Below are 19,961 nucleotides of genomic sequence, written 5' to 3'. Positions count from 1 at the left end.
ATATGAGTGTTATTCTGCTTTTTTTTCACTAACTTACCTCCACTTGACTAAAAATTTGTATTACTAATTTTTCAATTATTTTTTATCGTGATGTTTGTCTCTTAAGTAAATGAAAAGAAATTTAAAAGCTTACCATTGACAAAATCATTACAAATTAAGTGAAAATAATATTAAATTAATAATTTGATTATTGATTTTTGATTTTATATATATATATATATATATATATATATATATATATATATATATATATATATATATATATATATATATATATATATATATATATGTGGAAAGGTTTGGCGATACTTCTTTCATAATGACAAAAGACAAGCCGAGGCAAAAGTTAAAGGTCCAATAAAATAAAACGTAATTTTACAAAGGCACTACTTTTATGCATATAACTGTTAATTTGGACGTCATGACATCAAGAAAAGGTTCAAATCATCATTTAGAAGACAACCGACAGTGAGAATGTACATATAGAAGCCTGCTGAATGACGAGTGCCGGAACCCGGTGGTCAAGCCACCGGAATCCCGGTACTATAGATATATATATACATATATATATATATATATATATATATATATATATATATATATATATATATATATATATATATATATATATATATATATATATATATATATATATATATATATATATATATATATATACATATCTATATTTATAAAAATAAGTTGTCTGTGTGTGTGTGTGTCGAGTGACGTCATGTTTGTGTGTCGAGTGACGTCATGTTTGTTGATTGACGAAATTACACACCGGGACACAAATGACGACCGGGACACCGGGACATCTATATATATAAAAATAAGTTGTCTGTGTGTCGAGTGACGTCATGTTTGTGTGTCGACTGACGTCATGTTTGTTGATTGACAAAATTACACACCGGGACATCGGGACACAAATGACGACCGGGACACCGGGAATATAAATGCCGACCGGGACACTCAAAGAGAAAGCGACCGGGACATAAGGAATGTTCGATTAGCAATCACCATCAACAAAGCACCGGGACACAAATGACGACCGGGACACAGGAAACATAAATGACGACCAGGACACTCAAAGAGAAATTACAGACCGGGACACCGGAACACAAATGACGACCGGGACACCGCGACACAGGGAATATAAATGACGACCGCGACACTCAAAGAGAAATTACACACTGGGACACCGGGACACAAATGACGACCGGGACACAGGGAAACAACAACAACGGGGACGCTGGAGGGCACAGGGGGATATATAAATGACGACAGGGACACAGGGAATGTTCGATTAGAAATCACCATCAACAAAGCTCAAGGGCAATCATTAGAATAATGAGGTATAGATCTGAATACAGATTGTTTTTCCCATGGACAAGTATATGTTGCATGTTCAAGAGTCGGTAAACCTGACAATCTATTTATATGCACAGACAATGGGACAGCCAAGAATGTTGTACATTCGCAAGTTTTACGTAGTTAAAAATATATATATATATATATATATATATATATATATATATATATATATATATGTATATATATATATATATATATATATATATATATATATGTCTATCTATATTCACAGGTGGGACACAGGGACACAACTACAATGGCGCGTAACGACTTGCGCGCGCGGGGGGGCTTGGGGGGCGCGAAGCGCCCCCACCAACTAGGTTAGCCGCAAGCCTGTTTTCTTGCTGTTCTTGTGATTCCTTGGCACGCTTTCTTTTCTTACTTTCTCTATCAGCCACAAGTTTTTTGGCATAGACTCTTTGAGCAGCTTCCTCGGCTGTTGCCATTGTAGTTTCTTCAGTCATTTTACAATTAAACATTTTTCCGTCCACGATCTTCTTACAATTAAAAATTTGTCTTTGAACGATTTTCTTAAATACTTTTAGCCTTCTTTTTTCACTTTCTCTTTTAGCAGCAAGTCTGGTTTCGCGTTGCTCTTGTGATTCCTCGGCACGCTTTCTTTTCTTACTTTCTCTATCAGCAGCAAGTTTTTTGGCATAGACTCTTTGAGCAGCTTCCTCGGCTGTTGACATTGTAGGTTCTTCAGTCATTTACAATTAAACATTTTTCCGTGAACGAATGTCCTAAATACCTTTAATGACGTCATCGTCATAATGACGACATGACGACCTGATGCCATGACGTCACTCGACACACAGACAACTTATTTATATATATATACTAGCTGTTGGGGTGGCGCTTCGCGCCACCCCAACACCTAGTTGGTGGGGCGCTTCGCGCCCCCCCCCAAGCCCCCCCGCGCGCGTAAGTCGTTACGCGCCATATTAGTTACGCGCCATTGTAGTTGTGTCCCTGTGTCCCACCTGTGAATAGAGATAGATATAAATATATGTTTTAAACTACGTAAAACATGCGAATATACAACATTCTTCGCTGTCCCATTGTCTGTGCATATAAATAGATTGTCAGGTTTACTGACTCTTGAGCATGCAACATATAATTGTCCATGGGAAAAACAATCCGTATTCAGATCTATACCTCATTATTCTAATGATGTGTCCCTGTGTCCCGGTCGTCATTTATATTCCCTGTGTCCCGGTCGTCATTTGTGTCCCGGTGTCCCAGTTTGTAATTTCTCTTTGAGTGTCCCGGTCGTCATTTATATTCCCTGTTTCCCGGTGTCCCGGTCGTCATTTGTGTCCCGGTGTCCCGGTCTGTAATTTCTATTCGAACAATCCCTGTGTCCCGGTCGTCATTTATATATCCCGCCTGTGCCCCCGGCGTCCCCGTTGTAGTTGTGTCCCTGTGTCCCGGTCGTCATTTATATTCCCTGTGTCCCGGTCGTGATTTGTGTCCGGGTGTCCCAGTCTGTAATTTCTCTTTGAGGTTCCCGGTCGTCACTTATATTCCCTCTGTCTCGGTCGTCATTTGTGTCCCGGTCTGTAATTTCTCTTTGAGTGTTTTTTCTTTTTAGTTTTTTACCTTTTTTCTTTTTTCAGTTTTCTTTTTCTTCTTTATTTTTCAGCGTCACTATGAAGTACATATCGACGAACCTTTGTTTTTTTAACTTAAATCTGGTAGGCATTGATGACCTTATCCAAGTCAAAATCCCAAACCCAATCATCATCGCTATCATTTTCAGTTTTGATATGTTTTGACTCTCGCTGTCCAGGTGGATTTTCATCTAACTGCGCGGTTTTGCGTTCAAATACCGTTAATGACGTCACAGTCAAAGCAAAAATGACGACAACTAATTTCATGACGTCAGCCGACACAGAAACATGACGTCACCTGATCCACACATCCACAGACAGACAACTTATTTTTATATATATATATATATATATATATATATATATATATATATATATATATATATATATATATATATATATATATATATATATATATATATATATGATAATCCAATTCCGTTCTTTCGTAGCTTATTTTCCTTAATGCTGATGAGTTGTCTAAGATTAGCTTTGACAATCAAACTACAGAAATGGAATAAAACACAAAATACAAGCAGACGACAAAGAATTTCTTGAAGACAGTGACAGACACAGTGAATACAACCTAAGCGAATATTTTGGCTATATAACCAATAGCCATCATAAGCAAAAACAGTATAAACAAAGACAACAAGAGCTAAGAGCTCATATGGCACTTGTGACGAGGTCGGAAGAGCCAAGAGCTCATAGGGCATGAGCTCTAACAAAATTTTAAGATTCTATAGATTGCTTTAAAAGGAAAATCAGAGGCTAATGCCAGTCGGGATTAAAAATAAGAGCTCTGAGTCACGAGGTCCTCCTAAATGTCAAAATCCATTAAGATCTGATCACCCACTTGTAAGTTAAAAATACCTCAATTTTTCTAATGTTTCCTCTCCCTTCAGCCCCCCAGATGGTCAAATCAGGGGAAAAGACTTTATCAAGTCAATTTGTGCAGCTCCCTGACATACCTACCATTATTCATCGTCCTAGCACGTCCAGAAGCACCAAACGCATGAAAGCACTGAATCCCAACCCCTAACTCCCCCAAAGAGAGTGGATCCAGTCCAGTTATGTCAATCACGAATCTACGACATTTATAAGCGTTTTCCAAGATTTCTGGTTTTCCCCTCCTACTCTCCCGAATCTCAACAAATCTGGTCGGGATTTGAAATAAGAGCTCTGAGACATGAGTTCCTTCTAAATATCAAATTTCATTAAGATCTGGTCACCCGTTCTTAAGTTAAAAATACTTCAGTTTTCTAATTTTTCCAAATTAACAACCCGCAGCTCCCCCAAAGAGAACGTCCTAATTATGTCAATCATGTATCTATAACTTGTGCTTATTCTTCCTATCAAGCTTCATCCCGATCTCTCCACTTTAAGCGTTTTCCAAGATTTCCGGTTTGCAAGATTTCCGGCTTTCCCCTCCAGCTCCCCCCAATGTCACTGGATCTGGTCGGGATTCAAAATGAGAGTTCTAAAGCACAAGCTCCTTCTAAATATCAAATTTCATTAAGATCAGATCACCCGTTGGTAGGTTACAAATACCTCATTTTTTCCAATTTTCCCGAATTATTCCCCCTCCCCACAATTCCACCAAAGAGAGCGGATATGGTCCGGTTATGTCAGTCACTTATCTTGGAGTTGTGCTTATTCTTCCCCAGTTCCATCCTGGTCTCTCCGCTTTAAGCATTTTCCAAGATTCCCCTCCCCCCGCCCCAATGACACTGGATCGGTGAATAAGAGCTCTGAGTTACGATTTCATTCCAAACATCAAATTTCATTAAGATCAGATTACTCCTTCGTAAGCTAAAATACCTCATTTTTTCTAATTTTTCATAATTAACCCTCCCCCCAACTCCCCCAAAGAGAGCGGATCAGTTCCAGTTATGTCAATCACGTATCCAGGACTTGAGATTATTCTTCCCACCAAGTTTCATCTCGATCCCTCGACTCTAAGCGTTTTCTAAGATTTTAGGTTTCCCCACCCCAACTCCCCCCAATGTCATCTGATCCGGTCGGAATTTAAAATAAAAGGTCTGAGACGCGATATCCTTCCCAACATCAAATTTCATTAAGATCCGATTACCCGTTCGTAAGTTAAAAATACCTCCTTTTTTCTAACTTTTCTGATTTAACCATCCCCCCACTCCCCCCCCCCAGATGGTCGAATTGGGGAAACGACAATTTCTAATTTAATCTGGTCTGGTTCCTGATACGGCTGCCAAATTCCATCGTCTTAGCTTACCTGGAAGTGCCTAAAGTAGCAAAACCGGGACAGACAGACAGACCGACAGAATTTGCAATCGCTATATGTCACTTGGTTAATACCAAGTGCCATAAAAACCAGCTTACTCAAAAACTTACAAGATCTTTTGAGTTTTCTTTTCTTTGTTTTATACTATATTGCGCTGATGACAGCTGATGATTACATAGCCAAAATATTCGCTTAGGCTGTATTCACTGTCTTGACAAAATCCTTCGTTATGTTATTTTGTTCTGCATGATGGACAGACCGTGTAGTCTTCGTTATTATGGAAGAAAACAAGCGAAAATAGCGTCAACATTTGTTTTATTCCAGACTAAAATTGCACAAATTTCATTGTCAAACCTACACAAACGGTCTCTCAACAATTCAAAAATGAAGATATTGATTATAATACTTACTGGAAGAGGATAAACCTGCAGCGGCTGATTGGCAGGAAAGAAAACCGTAGGTGAGCAAACCAACTGCGTTGGGTAGCAGGTCTGAGACGCAGCAGGGATCTGTTGTTGATAATAAGCTGAAGCAGCTGGATTTACTTCGGCCTGTGTGGGCGTCGTAATGGCTTGAAGATGCTGTTGTGGAGGATTTTGTAAAACTGGGCATTGCGGCTGAGGAGGAACTGTAAATAAGTAATATTAGCGAAGAAGTATAAATACAACCATATAGAGCAATATTCACCCTACAATAAATTTGAAATTGAGTTTTGAATATTAAGTATTAGACAAAATGAATGAAATAATTGGTTTGAGTACATGATTTGTACTTAAGTACTTTTTCAACACCAGAATAATGAAAAACTTCATAGCCTACAAGTGATAAATATAGGGTGAGTATTATCATATTTTTTAGTTAGACTATAAAAAGTCGGACAGTTTAACAGCTAATCACACAGCGTACTATGGTACGTTAAAACTTATGTCAAACAGAAATTTAACGAACAGGCAAGTTTTTTCTTCTGAAAGAAGAAGTATACTCTGTGGAGAGTCTAAACATAAGATTTTGTTTTTGTGTAGTTATCAATACAATTAAAACCACTAAAAAATGAAATAAAAAATGCTAAAAAATAATTGTAAAAATAATGAGCATAAAATAATGCTAAAGAAACAGAACTTGCTTACTACTTCAAAGTGATTTTTTTATTAATTAATTCTACTTTTTAGATTAAATTCAAATCATCCTTTCGTGAATGTTTTAGAAAAAATAAGGCTGCTTAAACCAGCCTCCTTTAACCAATTTTGAGACTAAATAATAATAAAAATAATACAGAAACAACAACTAACACGTAATCCAACAAACTCTGGCTGCTTCATTATATTAGAACTTAAATACAAACTCTTTGGTTATATATCGTCAGTTACATCAAGAAGTTATATCTAACATTTAAAAAATTTTCAACTAATTGCCAAAAAAACCGTCTACTCAGCTGCATTCAAAGGAAATATCAGCAGAGAAAGGGATGTTCAATCACTTCAGTCCTCCTGATCTACATTACTCTACTGATTCCCCCTTTAAGATTAAACCGGTTTTTGGCAATTAGATATTAGATACGATGTTTAGGCGTCACAGTGACATATATGGACACTGATTGTGCGAGAACAATGACAACACTGATTCTGTTGCAATTGGACGCGCTGTTACATGGGCAATATACGGACGAATAGGTCTTTTCATAAAAACAACAAGTTGAATAAATAAATAAAAATAATCTAAAAATTTCGTATCTTGCAAATCGGAGATGAGTGTTCTTTGTCAAGCAATATTCAATTTTTTTTTTTTCTATATTTGGAGAGCAGAGACAAAATGCAACTGATTCTGGTTTGTTTTTTATGATTGCCTAATTTTCAGGTTCCTTGAAGACAAAACAATATATGTCTTTGCAAGCGACATAAGCTACCAAAAAAAAAAAAAATGGCATTCGGAAAATTCTGGAAAACAGACAGAACTGGTCCATTTGCCTTATGGCTAATTACCTGCTACCAGTAGGCTCCCATTTTTTTTATCGATGTAATTTTTCATAAACAGAAAAAAAAGCTTGAATCCCAGATATATGGGCCTGTGTTGCTACTACAAAAACACAAGCGTATTTACACCAGTGTAATAAAGTATCCATATTACCAAAAGCAAAGTAAAATAAAATAAATAACTACTTGAAAACAAAACAAAAAATATAAAAACAATACTATTTTATCAGCAGTTTTACCATCAGTTATCAATAAATTAATCAGATAAAAATAAATTATCAATAAAGTAATCAGCAATTTTTAGGGAATGTTCTAGGGATTTTAAGCGGTCCATTCTACTTTGAAGTGACTATAATTATATAGCAATATTGTCTGTAAAATAACTGTAAATTTTCTTACTTTATAGAATGTGTACTTAAAAGGCTGATATTTTTTTTTATTAGACCGTAGTCAAAATCAAAATACAAGACAACGTTGTTTATTTACAGCCAATGTCATGTTTTTAAATGCCACTAAGTGGTTAATCACCTTATTTGTTAAGGGTAGCTGGCGTATATAATTCTTGATGTTCAAAACATATTAAACAATGACTTTTAAATTATTATAGGGAAAATGTGATATGAATCCGTGAAGGTCAACTTTTTTTACTAACTCCCCACAAGTTTAACATAGTCTATTTATGTTTATCCCTCATCTCTCTCCTCCTTGGTAATTCCATCATATCTACATTTAAAATATAGTTTTGGGACGGGGGTCAGTGGCGTGACCCTGTAAGCTCAGCCAGTCAACCCAGCTCTAAATGGGTACCCAGAGAAATCTAGGGAGGATAAATAGGAAGGGTGTGCGTAAGCATAGGATGATTGGCCCCCAGCCCCCCATTGCACTTCCTGGCTGAAGGGCCAAGAAACGGAGACAAGCACCGGCGGTAAGGATTGTGAAGTCTAATGCCGTATTCTTTATATATATATATATTTAAAATATAAGTGAAATACCTTGTGCAGAAATTGGTGTACTTGGACTAGAAACGGCTTGCTGTCCATACACCTGCACAGCATTTTGATAGAGAGGCACACTCCCTTGGTTGTAATATACAGAGGGTGATGTAGCGGGTGATGGTGATTGTACGCTTTCGTATCCAACTGCCTATAAGAAAAATAAAGATGATGTTGAAAAACGAGAGCCAGGTTATAAATATTATTTGTTTGGTAAATTTTTTGTTTTTCAAATTATTGACTTACGAATAAAGTGAACTTACCACTCGATGCCTTTTTTGTGTTCTATACGAATACAACAATCGCTTCTATCGCGAATTCGAATCTAAGCACTTTCTGAGCTCTTGAAAATGCCAAAACATTTCTAGTTTTTGGGTATAAAAAAAGATTAACACATTGGTCTCAAACTTACTGTTTCATTATAAATCCATTTTTTTTAATGTTGTATAATCCACAAGCACTGATTTTCCAAGATTAAGTTGGATAAACACATTTTACAATATTATGACATTTTCTTCTTCCTTGACGCCGAATGTTCAATTAAAGTATGCATTTTCGATAAAATATCGAAAGAACAAAAGCCGATGGAAGAAGGTTTAGATAAATATCCCACGAGGCTCCAATCCAAAGCGGTATTTAAATTTAGATATATTCAAAATATCAGCAAATTCAGGTTAGGTTTCAAGAACTCAAAAAGCGTTTAAATTTGAATTTGCGATGGAAGCGTTTATTAAATTCGTAAAGAGCTGAAAAAAAGGCATCGAATGGTATATTCACTTTATTCGTAAGTCAATAATTTGAACAACAAAAAATTTACCATTTGTTTTCCTTTGAGTTGTAGAAAGTCTAAACTCAAAAATAGGATAATAAGGTGGAGTAGGAAAAAAATCACTGAAAACCCATAAGGAGGCATTTCCAGAATAACATAACCATCATTCACTCTTTATTTAGCGGCCAGAGTATATACACCTTTTTAAGATTGCTTAATTTTGTCAGTAGGGGCCATACAAAAATAATTAATTCACAGAACATTAGCGTATTCGCAATACTTCGTTACAGAATATAGTGTTTTCTAGGCAAGATTGAGCAGTATGTGCAAGTTCTAAGAATGGAAGCTGGCTCTAGTGTCGATAAAAGAAAAAAACACCAGAACCATCTAGCATTTGAAGGTTTTTGGCATTTTTTGACGCTCTTAATTGTGTTTTCCTCAGAAATTAAGATCAGACACTTAATACAGGATTAGTTTTGTCAGTTGCTACAAATTTGGCCCTAAAAATGCAAGAAACGACAAACACTAGATACAGTCAGCTGGGCTTCTTTTGCCGACACCAGCGCCAATTTCCACTATTAGAAGTTACCCATTCTTTTTGACCTAGATCCAGAGACGTTCCAGCCTTTTCTGTGATTTTTTTTTTTTTTTTTTTTTTTTTTATACATGTATTTATTAATAAAAAAAAACCTTGCACAAATTAAGACTCTGATTGAAGATTAGCCAGAAAAGGATATGTAATTATTTTTTCGTGAAGTATTTACTGCCGTGTGATATAAAGGTTCAAAAGGTTTCCCAAAAGTTCAGCTTTGCAAACGTAACTTGGGGTATATCCTAAGAAAAAAAGATTAACCCTTTCAAATATTTGGTTTATAATTTCAAATTTGTATTTGATGCCTTTTAAATTAGGAGATTTAGCTTATTCAAAGGTTGCCAAATACCCAGGTATATGGCCAGTGACGATTATCAAAATTAAGAAAACAACTGAAAAGAACAGGAGTAAATAATTTCAGGTTTTCTTTTTACAAACAGTGACACATGCAAACTTACTACCGTACGAGCTCCAGGAGGTGACTAAAAAGTAGCTAATGAAAAATGGTCCTGCTTTATCAACAGTTCGTGGCAACGACTGCAGTAAGGAGCGATCCGGCTCAATATAACCAAAACTCTAAAAAACGGAATTTTTTTAACAATAGTTACATCAAAATAGTCAAATTTTAATGCTGATTTTAAATATATAAGTTTCATTAAGTTGAGACTTACCCGTCAAAAGTAAAGAACCTGAGAAAATTTGCCTTATGTTATAAAATAGGGGAAACACCCCTTAAAAGTCATAGAATGTTAATGAAAATCACACCATCAGATTCAGTGAATCAGAGAACCCTATCAGAGAACCCTACAAGGTCCTATCTACATAAATGTGGAATTTTGTATTTTTTGCCACAAGACAGATCACGGATGCGTGTTTATTTAATAAATTAAATAAAAAAACAAGTTTTTTTTTTAAATACAAGTAAGGAGCGACATTAAAACTTAAAACAAACAGAAATTACTCCGTATATGAAAGGGGCTTTTCCTCCTCAACAGCCCGCTCTTTACGCTAAAGTTTGACTCTTTCTCTTAACTTTACTTCTTAAAACAGTAAAAAAAACTTTAGCGTAAAGAGCGGGTTGTTGAGGAGGAAATGTCCCTTTCATTTACGGAGTAATTTCTGTTCGTTTTAAGTTTTAATGTCTATTAACAGCCTTCCAGGGCTGTAAAGGGGTAAAGGATCTCGGCTTGGCGATCCAATTCTGAACTGTATTAAATAAGAATGGGATATTCATTGATCTCTTGGACGTCATCAATCAATTTGGATCAATTGCCATGTATTGTCGGCCTGGCTCAAAACCGTGACAAATATAAGCACGTAATGGGTATTGATTTTAGACAGTCATTCTGTTCTGGGTAAGTTTCCTTGCCCCCCCCCACTTTTTTCGTCATTCTGTTTCAGATCTTTCACTTGCTAAAAACTAAAGTTTTATAATTAATCTAAATTTATTGTGCTTCAGTTAACTATTGAACTCGAAATATTTAGAGAAATAATTAGTAATGTAATAACTACAAGTTACAAAAAAAAGGAACAACTAACCTGTTTTTTTATCGCTGGCGCAACATTGAGTTTCCTGTCTTGGTACACGAAGTCGGTAGTCTGTAATATCAAGAAAATTATTGCGTATAAAAAACAAGTGTAATTTTTAAGAGGGATGAATTATAAATAACAAATACCCAACATTTGTGTTCAAAACAAGGCTTAGCGAGGAAGGTTTATAGGTACTGCACCCTCAAATCAGTCTTAAAAAACATATTTCGATGATTGTATTAGCCATATTTACAAATTTCATGTGTTTTAAAGTATTCTATTAGAACTATCAGGGATGGGGCAGGGGTTTGACACGTATTTTTTTTAGGAAGGGACTCACAGTTAAAACATTCAAATGTTCCTTGGAGGTTGTGGGCCTAAGCCCGATACCCAGCAGAGAAGGAAAATAGCCCCATGGGCACCCATAAGAGGGGGTTGGGGGCTCAACCCCCCTGCCTGAATGACGCTGCCTGATATGTTTATATTTTTATTTTGAGATTTCTATTACACAGCATTGGAAGTGCCAAATAGACCAGATAAGCCCCTCCTAAAATTCAGCTTATGGGCGCCCAAGGAAAGCCCTCCCCCCTCATACGTTCAAAATTAGATTTATATCATGAACGATATCCCTTTAACTGTTTTCTTTTTCAAAAACCCTCTCCTCAAATTTTTTTGTACTATCCCGCCCAAAAAACTGTATGTAATACTCTTAAACTAAGTATTGTCAAAAACATCAAGTGTGCATAGAACACTGAAAATGATATCTGACTTTTTTATTTGGCTAAGTGGATATTTGCACAACCATATATGTCATAAAAAAAATCCTGCTTAACGGAATAACAGCTGGCCAGTAAAGCAAAAAATCAAAAGAAATAACTTCAAGACTTCGACTGAAGAGTCAACCTTAATTCGCTCAGAAACCCAATCAATGAGCTTTACTTTTGAAACTGTTAAGAGATTTTAGAACCAAAGTCTTTAAATGACCCTTAGCTTTGTGCATTCACAACAAAACCTCCCAAAAATAAAGAATACAAATCCAGAATGAAAAAAAGTTGACTTAAAAAAGAGAAAAATAGAAACTAATCAGAAAGACAGCATTAAAAAAGAAGTAAATTCACTCCTCCTGGTAAGAAGCACGACACAGAAAAAAGTTGCAATCAAAGGAAGGGTCCATTATGATCAGAACTAGTCATGTGTCTATTGCCAGTGATCTCTTTACGTTTCTTTTACAAAGTTAAATAATTTAGACTTGCAGCCACTCAGTCAATACCAACCTCGTTCAAAGCAAGGAGTGCCTCCTCATCCGTTTCATACGTCACAAAGCCATAGCCTTTGGATATATTGGCTCTGTCAACAATGATTTTGACTTGACGAACATGACCCCATTGAGAAAAAAGTCTTGCCAACTCATCTTCATTCGTTTGACTTGGAAGGCCGCCAATAAATATTCGGTTCGGCACACGGGTGCCAAATTTTGGAGCACCATGAGCAATTTGAGACTGGTTCCTACCGTCTTCTCTGTTCCTAGATTCTCCCCAGTTTTTCTCAGCCTATAAAGAAAAGAGATGTATTGCTAACCAGCTGACACAAGACAATGACAACCTGGTCAAATCTTCCCTAGAAGCAGCTCTTACCATGCATAGCTCATTAAATCCAAAGAGAACTTATCTGATAACAAATTTCAGTTTATACTTGCGATTTTTATGATACCCACCTAACCTGTTCATCTCACTTAGTTCAGTTATCAGTTTGTTTTTTTTGTTTTGTTTTTTTGTTTTTTTAGAGCAATAAATCTCAGAGGGGTGAAAAGAGCTTCATTGTGGCTCCTATGCCTCCAAGCAAAAGAATTATCATTTTGTTAGTTTGTTTTTTTTTTCTCCGACGGACAAACTAGACGTTAGTCGACTATCGAACAGCCAGAGGTATAGCAAACAATTCCTATAGCAGACAATTTTTAGCCTTACCTAGGCCACTTTCGGTAATAAAACTGCTCTAACTACCCAGAATTATCCATTTTCATTAGTCTCACAAATATTCATTCATACTTCCTTCCTTTCAAATATGTAACTTTCAAATCCCAAGAACACCAATTTGCAAAAACAAAACATTAGTTCTTTCCAGTATTCTTGGTTATTATGGAGATTTCCTTTTTTTTGTCAATGTTTTCACAAATAAAAATCACACTGTTCAAAGTACAAATGGTATAGAAAGAACCCATGGCAGATAAGCCATTTAGAAAGTTTGAGAGGGGAGAATAGAGCCACTCTTATTTGTAAAAAAAAAAGAAAAAAAAATTGACAATTTATTTAGCATTGCGTAATTCTTGATATTATGGAAAATAAAAATCACATTGCTTTAAATACAGATTCCTTTCATTAAAGCGCAAATGACGCTCTAGCCTTTAGAAGGCTTAGGGGACGTCAACCCTACTCCTGTTTGTGGTGCTTTATGTTTTTTTGGAAGTTTTAACTCATTATTCATTTTGATTCCCGCTCGTTTTAGGATTCATTTTTTCATCTATATCAGCATCTGTTATCTTAACTTTTGATGTTGTTGGTAATTTTAATTTCTGCTCTTTATGGGTTTCATTTACTCATTGACAATAATATACATTCGTTTTAAGTTGGAAGTACTGTACGAATTTATTTCTGATCGTCCCAGGTTTTAACATGGCTCTTTCCTTTTCTTTGAAAAATTCCGTTTTTGGAAAACGTTTTTAAAAGTTACGGTACTTGTGTATTATAGCGACCCCACGCGAAGTGAAGTTAATCCTAATGAAATATACCAAAATATAATGAAAATATAATACTTTAGTAACAAAATTAGGAAAACTACAACAAAGAATTATGGAAAGCAGGCCACCAATAATGCGTTATATTAAATACCTAACTTAATCAAAATACCAACTCTGTATATTAAATATTGATTTAAAATAAACCTAGATGGTAGTTCATCTCACTGTGCCTAAGCTAATTGTCCCCGAATGCAGACAGACAAACTGGTTTTACGCAGACCAATCATATCAGACTTCTTGAATGGGGTGACTATAATACGTCAGTACCCAAATTAATTCGAAAAAGACACTTTTAGACACAAATTTGCGATGACAGTTATCACACAAGTGATTGGTTTTAGCTAAAACCCTCCTTTACAATCCTTTTAACGGGTGTGAAATCTTAAACCCTTCCCCCCACTTCTATGCCCCTTGAGTCCGCCACCTACTCGCTCCATGGTCACAAGGGCTGCAGAGGATCCCTGATACATATCTCAGTGAAATCAATCCATTTTTTTATAGGGGACGATGGAAACAGAGGATTTAAATCATACTGACGCACGAAAATGTACTCTGGTATAAACCAACCGACCCATTTGCACCATCTTTACAAGCTGCTCGGCTAGTTTGTGTTCCCCAGCCCTCTCGCACCCCTTCGCCTGATGCTGCATTGTTAAACAGGTTTCTCAAATAACAAAAATTTTCTCAAGCTCGTAACTTTTGATGGCTAAGACTAAACTTGGTGAAACTTATTTATGTTAATTTATGTTATTTATGTTAATAAACTTATTTATGTATACTTATTAATAAACTCTTATTTATGTTAATAAACTTATTTATTAAACTTATATATTTGAAATCAGATTAAAAATCCGACTCTTTTCTTGTATATATTGGTATCAAAATTCTGCTTTTAGACTTTCGGTTACTACTGGGTCGGGTCGCTCCTTACTACAGTTTGTTACCACGAACTACTTGAAAAGTCATGAGGCGTCTGGCGCCATGAAGTATGTTGACAAAAAATAGCAAGGAAAGACTAGTTTCCTACAAACTCTTGCTGAATGATAGATTATATTTGCATAGCTGAATTAAGACACAGACTACCCAAATTTCGGGTTCAGCTTTTTCATTTGTTCTTCTATGAGTTAGAAGAAAACTAGATTTTCCTTATTATTTTTTTCAGCATATTATGTGGCGCCAGGCGCCTCATACATTTTTCGTGTAAGATCGATGCTTCTTTTATTATTGGGTCTTCGTTTTGTCTTCAGTTCAATATTTGTTAAAAATGCATTAGTTAAATTTCAAAGGAATTTCCTCGGTAGTAATACTATCAATACCCAATAATTCAACAAGTATCAATTTTACACAAAGATTAAATAAAAAAAAAAAAACAGTTTTTTAACGGAAATTAAGGAGCGACATTAAAAATTAAAACGAACAGAAATTACCTCGTATGTGAAAGAGTTGCTTCCTCATCAACGCCCCGCTCTTTACGTTAAAGTTTGACTCTTTCTCTTAACTCTCCTTTTTAAAACAGTAAAAAACTCTAGCGTAAAGAGCGGGGCGTTTATGAGGAAGCCCTTTCACAAATGAAGTAATTTCTGTTCGTTTTAAGTTTTAATGCCGCTCCTTATTTTCTGATAAAAAAAAACTTGTTTTTTTTATTTAATTTCTGAACGTTTTTGAATCAATGCATGTTTTGATTTTGGCTCTCCGCAGATGAATAATTAAAACGAAATTTGCCTATTTATTTGTTTTTTTGGCTAAATGACTTTCTCATAGTTTTGATGGAATGATTTTGAGAAAAAAGGAGTGGAGGAGGAGGCCTAGTTGCCCTCCGGTTAAGTGGTTACTTAGAAAGGCAACTGGAACTTTTAATTTTTTACGAATGTTTTTATTAGTAAAAGATATGCGTAACTTATAAATTAGCTTACGTAAAGAACTTCTATATTCTCATGTTTTTATTACGTATATGAGGGGGTTCACCCCCTCGTCAGTACCTCGCTCTTTACACTAAAGATTAAATTTTGTCCCAATTTCTTAAGAATGACCCCTGAATCACAAAAGCCGTAGAATAAATAGTTGAAACTAGTAAAAATAATCTAGCATAAAGAGCGAGGTATTAGGAGGAGGTAACCCACCATATGCGTAATAATTTCTGTTCGTTTTAAGTTTTAATTCTGCTCCTTACTTTCAGTTAAAAAAAACTTTTTCATATTTATTTTTTAATCGTTTTTTTAAATAATTCTAGAAAATCCTGCGCTCCCTTCATGGAAATTTTCTTCCCCCATGATAAATTCCTCCAAGGAAAGTTCCCCCAACATACCCTCTATTCTCACCCCCCCCCAGCCAAAAAATCCCCCTGAAAACGTCTGTACACTTCCAAATAACCATTACTGTATGTAAGCACTGGTCAAAGTTTGTAACTTGTAGCCCCTCCCACGGGGACTGTGGGGGAGTAAGTCGTCCCCAAAGACATAGTTATAAGGTTTTTCGACTACTTTGAATAAAATGGCTATCTCGGAATTTTGATCCGGTGACTTTGGGAAAATAATTAGCGTGGGAGGGGGCCTAGGTGCCCTCCAATTTTTTGGTCAACTTAAAAAGGGTACTAGAACTTTTCATTTTCGTTAGAATGAGCCCTCTCGCAAGATTCTAGGACTACTGCGTCGATACGATCACCCCTGGGAAAAAAAAAGAAAAAAAAAACAAATAAACACGAATCCGTGATCTGCCTTTTGCCAAAAATGAAAAATTTTACATTTTTGTAGATAGGAGCTTGAAACTTCTACAATAGGGTTCTCTGATACGCTGAATTTAATGGTGTGATTTTCGTTAAGATTTTATGACTTTTAGGGGTTATTTCCCCTATTTTCTAAAATGAGGCAAATTTTCTCAGGCTCGTAACTTTTGATGGGTAAGAATAATCTTGATGAAACTTATATATTTACAATCAGCATTAAAATGCGATCCTTTTAAAATGCCATACTGCCTGAAGGTCATATATTCTGAAAACAGTCTTCAATCTGCACGGTTTTTTTTTTGTAATTGACGCCAAATATAATAGTTTACTTCAAGGAACTCTTTTCTGTTCCGTTCTTTTTTCGTTTTTTGCCCCTTTTATTACCACCTCCGCATCTTTACACACCATGTATCACTTTTTGTGTTGTTCAACAGTATGTTTAGTTTGTTGTTTATTTTTACAATTTTTGGCTTTTATCCAACTATGTACCCTAACCTTTCCCTCTTACGAGTAAAATGCATTTTACTACTCGACTGATTTCCCCCATTTTCTTTTGACATTTCACGTTTCAAATTTGATTTTATTGTTTTGACTGGTTCTATTTTCTTTAATTTTAGTTTTATTTATGAATAGATAATCTTCTGTCATTGATGATTCACTGTGCTTTGGGTTAGTTTTTTTTTTATTATTATTCTCTGTTTTGATTTTTTTGTTTTTTTTTTATGTAAAACATTAATCGGTAAAACTTGCCAGTGATAGTTCTTTATTAAAAAAAAAAAAAAAGTTGAAAATTTGAAGGGTATAAAAAATGTACTTTTAGGCCTAAGTTTCCAACATTATTTTAATGGGGATTCTCCCTATCAACTACCATGTGCACAGGAATGACTATAATAATTACTGAAAAAGAACCATGGTAAACAATCCAGTAATAAACAATCTAAAATGTAAATAATTCATTCTGTACCTCTACAAATACCAAACACTCCGACATAGTCAAATATTGTTACAAGTCACTAAAAATAACAAACAAAAGCACGAGAATATTGTCATTCGCTTAACTCTACTTGTTTGAGGACACATTTTACTTGAATCCCATTTGCCAAAGAGATAGTTTAAAAATAAAACCTGATGTGTAGTTGGATAATATGTCAAGAGAAAAATACAGGAGGCTCTAAGAAACGAGAAAAGACCATTATAGAAAGATACAAATGGAAACAATGGCGTCCACAAGAATTTTTCAATGAAAAAAGGCCTTTAGGCAGTTTTCCAGGGAAGGCAAAGGTTTTGTAAAATGTTAGAATCCTGTGACTTCCTAGTCATCAAGTGGAGAGCCACCGCTCATAATTCACGACATTACTTCTTGTAGATGGTGCGCCTACCAGCAAACGATAAAAGGATGGGCTGAAATTCCTCTGATGGCCCCCTCCCTCGAAAAATCACCGAGATATCCAAATTTTTCTGAATACTCTCGATATATTTAACATAATCTTTTAAACTTTCCATTTAGTACACATTTTCTTTTTTGCCATTTTCAGGAGCTTCCCGTGTAGTGCCCTTCTCTACGAGCACTACAGTTCAAACATGATTAACATATTGAACACTTGTGTATCTTCAAATAAAACATTGAATAATAATGCTGATATGAAAACAGTTGCACCTAAAATTAAATTGGACATGAGCCAATAAACAGATTGTATCTGTCGTTTGTGATTCAGCCAGGCTGTTGCAAAAAAAAAAAAAAAAAAAAAAAAAAAAAGAAAAAAAACTTTAAGACCCATATTAAACAAGACCAGCTGAAATAAAGTCCTATAATAATTCAAACTCAAAAATACCAGAAATTATTATTAAAGGATAAACAGAACCCAAACCAAACAGAAATTAAAATAGATGATAATATTGAACATAAAGATAATACATACTGATATAGATGGATAAATGAATCCTAAAACAAGTAAAAAATTAAACTGAATATTCAGGTCAGATTCAAAAGGAAGAAAATTTACTTGAAGCACGAGTTGGGCTACTGCCCCTTTCCCTATCTCCTAATCGTAAAAGTTCTAAAGCCTATTGTGTAATTTGTGGCTGATAGAAAACTATTTGTATTTTGAACAGTTTGCTTTTTTTCCAAAACAAAAACAACAAATTCAAAACTAATAACTATAATAATCAAGATGACAGGAAAGAACTAATGAAAATAAACTGAATATTTAATAGATAAAGATATTAACCCACACAAAGTCAACAAATCAAGATCTTTTTTCACTTTACTTTTCTTCCAAGTCAATATAAAAAAATGTGCAGAGTATAATTTGTTTTTAGTAAAGCGCGAATGATGCAATAGACTTTAGAACCTTGCCGTTCTAAGACACAACAAATACACCTTTTTGATTGACTGATTACACATAGTGTTTTTTTATTTAATTTAACATACCCCTCAACATTCACCAAAGTCTGATTTTAATACCCTTAGCCTACTCCCATACCCACATACTGGTATACACATTACCAGAGTCAAACATTCCCGCTTTTCCTAATGATAAATTCGGCATGTGAACAATGGGAAAATTGCATAAGTTACAATCCTTGATCCAGGGCTGTGAAGGGTTTGACATCCCCAGAGGCATTAATAGGCCCTTTGACTATTTTTGAATAAAAAGGATTTTTCAAAATTTTGATGAGCATTGGTGGCAGAAAACCTCTAAACGGGAAAGGAGGGTTACTCTCTAATCACTCTTCAACAGTCCCCTCAACACACCATGAAGATTTCAACTTAATATCCTCAGGCGTTTCTTAGATACTGCTTATATACCCTTTTGACAACAAGCTTACACATAGTGAGTTTTGATTTTGTGTGGCATCCCTCTTAATACATCCTTAAAGTTTCACCTTAATACCCTAAGCCTTTTCGAAACCCAGGATCAAACATGCCTCCTTTTACCCCAGAAAAATCTTATATGCTAACAATGGCCAACTAGCATAAGATTCTTATGCTATAATAAGATAAAGATAATATATCTTTATCTATAAAGATAATATATCTTATCTATAATAAGATAAGATTCTTATGCCATATTAAATAAAAAAAAAAACTAATTTTTTTTAGCTGAAAGTAAGGAGCGACATTAAAACTTAAAACGAACAGAAATTACTCCGTATATGAAATGGGTTGTCCCCTCCGCAATCCCTCGCTCTTTATGCTAAAGCTTTTAATTGTTTTAAAAAGTAGAATTGTGGCAAAGAGTCAAACTTCAGCGTAAAGAGCGAGGGATTGCGGAGGGGACAACCCATTTCATATACGGAGTAATTTCTGTTCGTTTTAAGTTTTAATGTCGCTCCTTACTTTCA

At 35.2% G+C, this 19,961-nt stretch overlaps 1 protein-coding gene across 2 annotated transcripts in view; it reads right to left on the bottom strand.

Moving 5' to 3' along the window:
* The window catches only part of LOC136028101 (uncharacterized), a 54,781-nt gene that overhangs the window by 19,162 nt on the left and 15,658 nt on the right, over positions 1–19,961 (bottom strand). Inside the window, exons 1-5 of one of the 2 annotated variants that reach the window (XM_065705725.1) lie at positions 17,581–17,711; positions 12,375–12,650; positions 11,110–11,169; positions 8,210–8,360; positions 5,658–5,875 (exon numbers count right to left, since the gene is read on the bottom strand). In XM_065705725.1, coding sequence (XP_065561797.1) covers positions 5,658–5,875; positions 8,210–8,360; positions 11,110–11,169; positions 12,375–12,650; positions 17,581–17,607 — 732 coding nt within the window. In that variant the 5' untranslated portion in view covers positions 17,608–17,711. Of the gene's footprint in view, positions 1–5,657; positions 5,876–8,209; positions 8,361–11,109; positions 11,170–12,374; positions 12,651–17,580; positions 17,712–19,961 lie in introns of those variants that run through there. The other variant, XM_065705726.1, reaches the window with a different exon arrangement.

This window comes from Artemia franciscana, chromosome 6 (assembly GCF_032884065.1).
Source record: "Artemia franciscana chromosome 6, ASM3288406v1, whole genome shotgun sequence".
Lineage (NCBI taxonomy): Eukaryota > Metazoa > Arthropoda > Branchiopoda > Anostraca > Artemiidae > Artemia > Artemia franciscana.
This window is presented reverse-complemented; position numbering and strand designations above follow the sequence as displayed.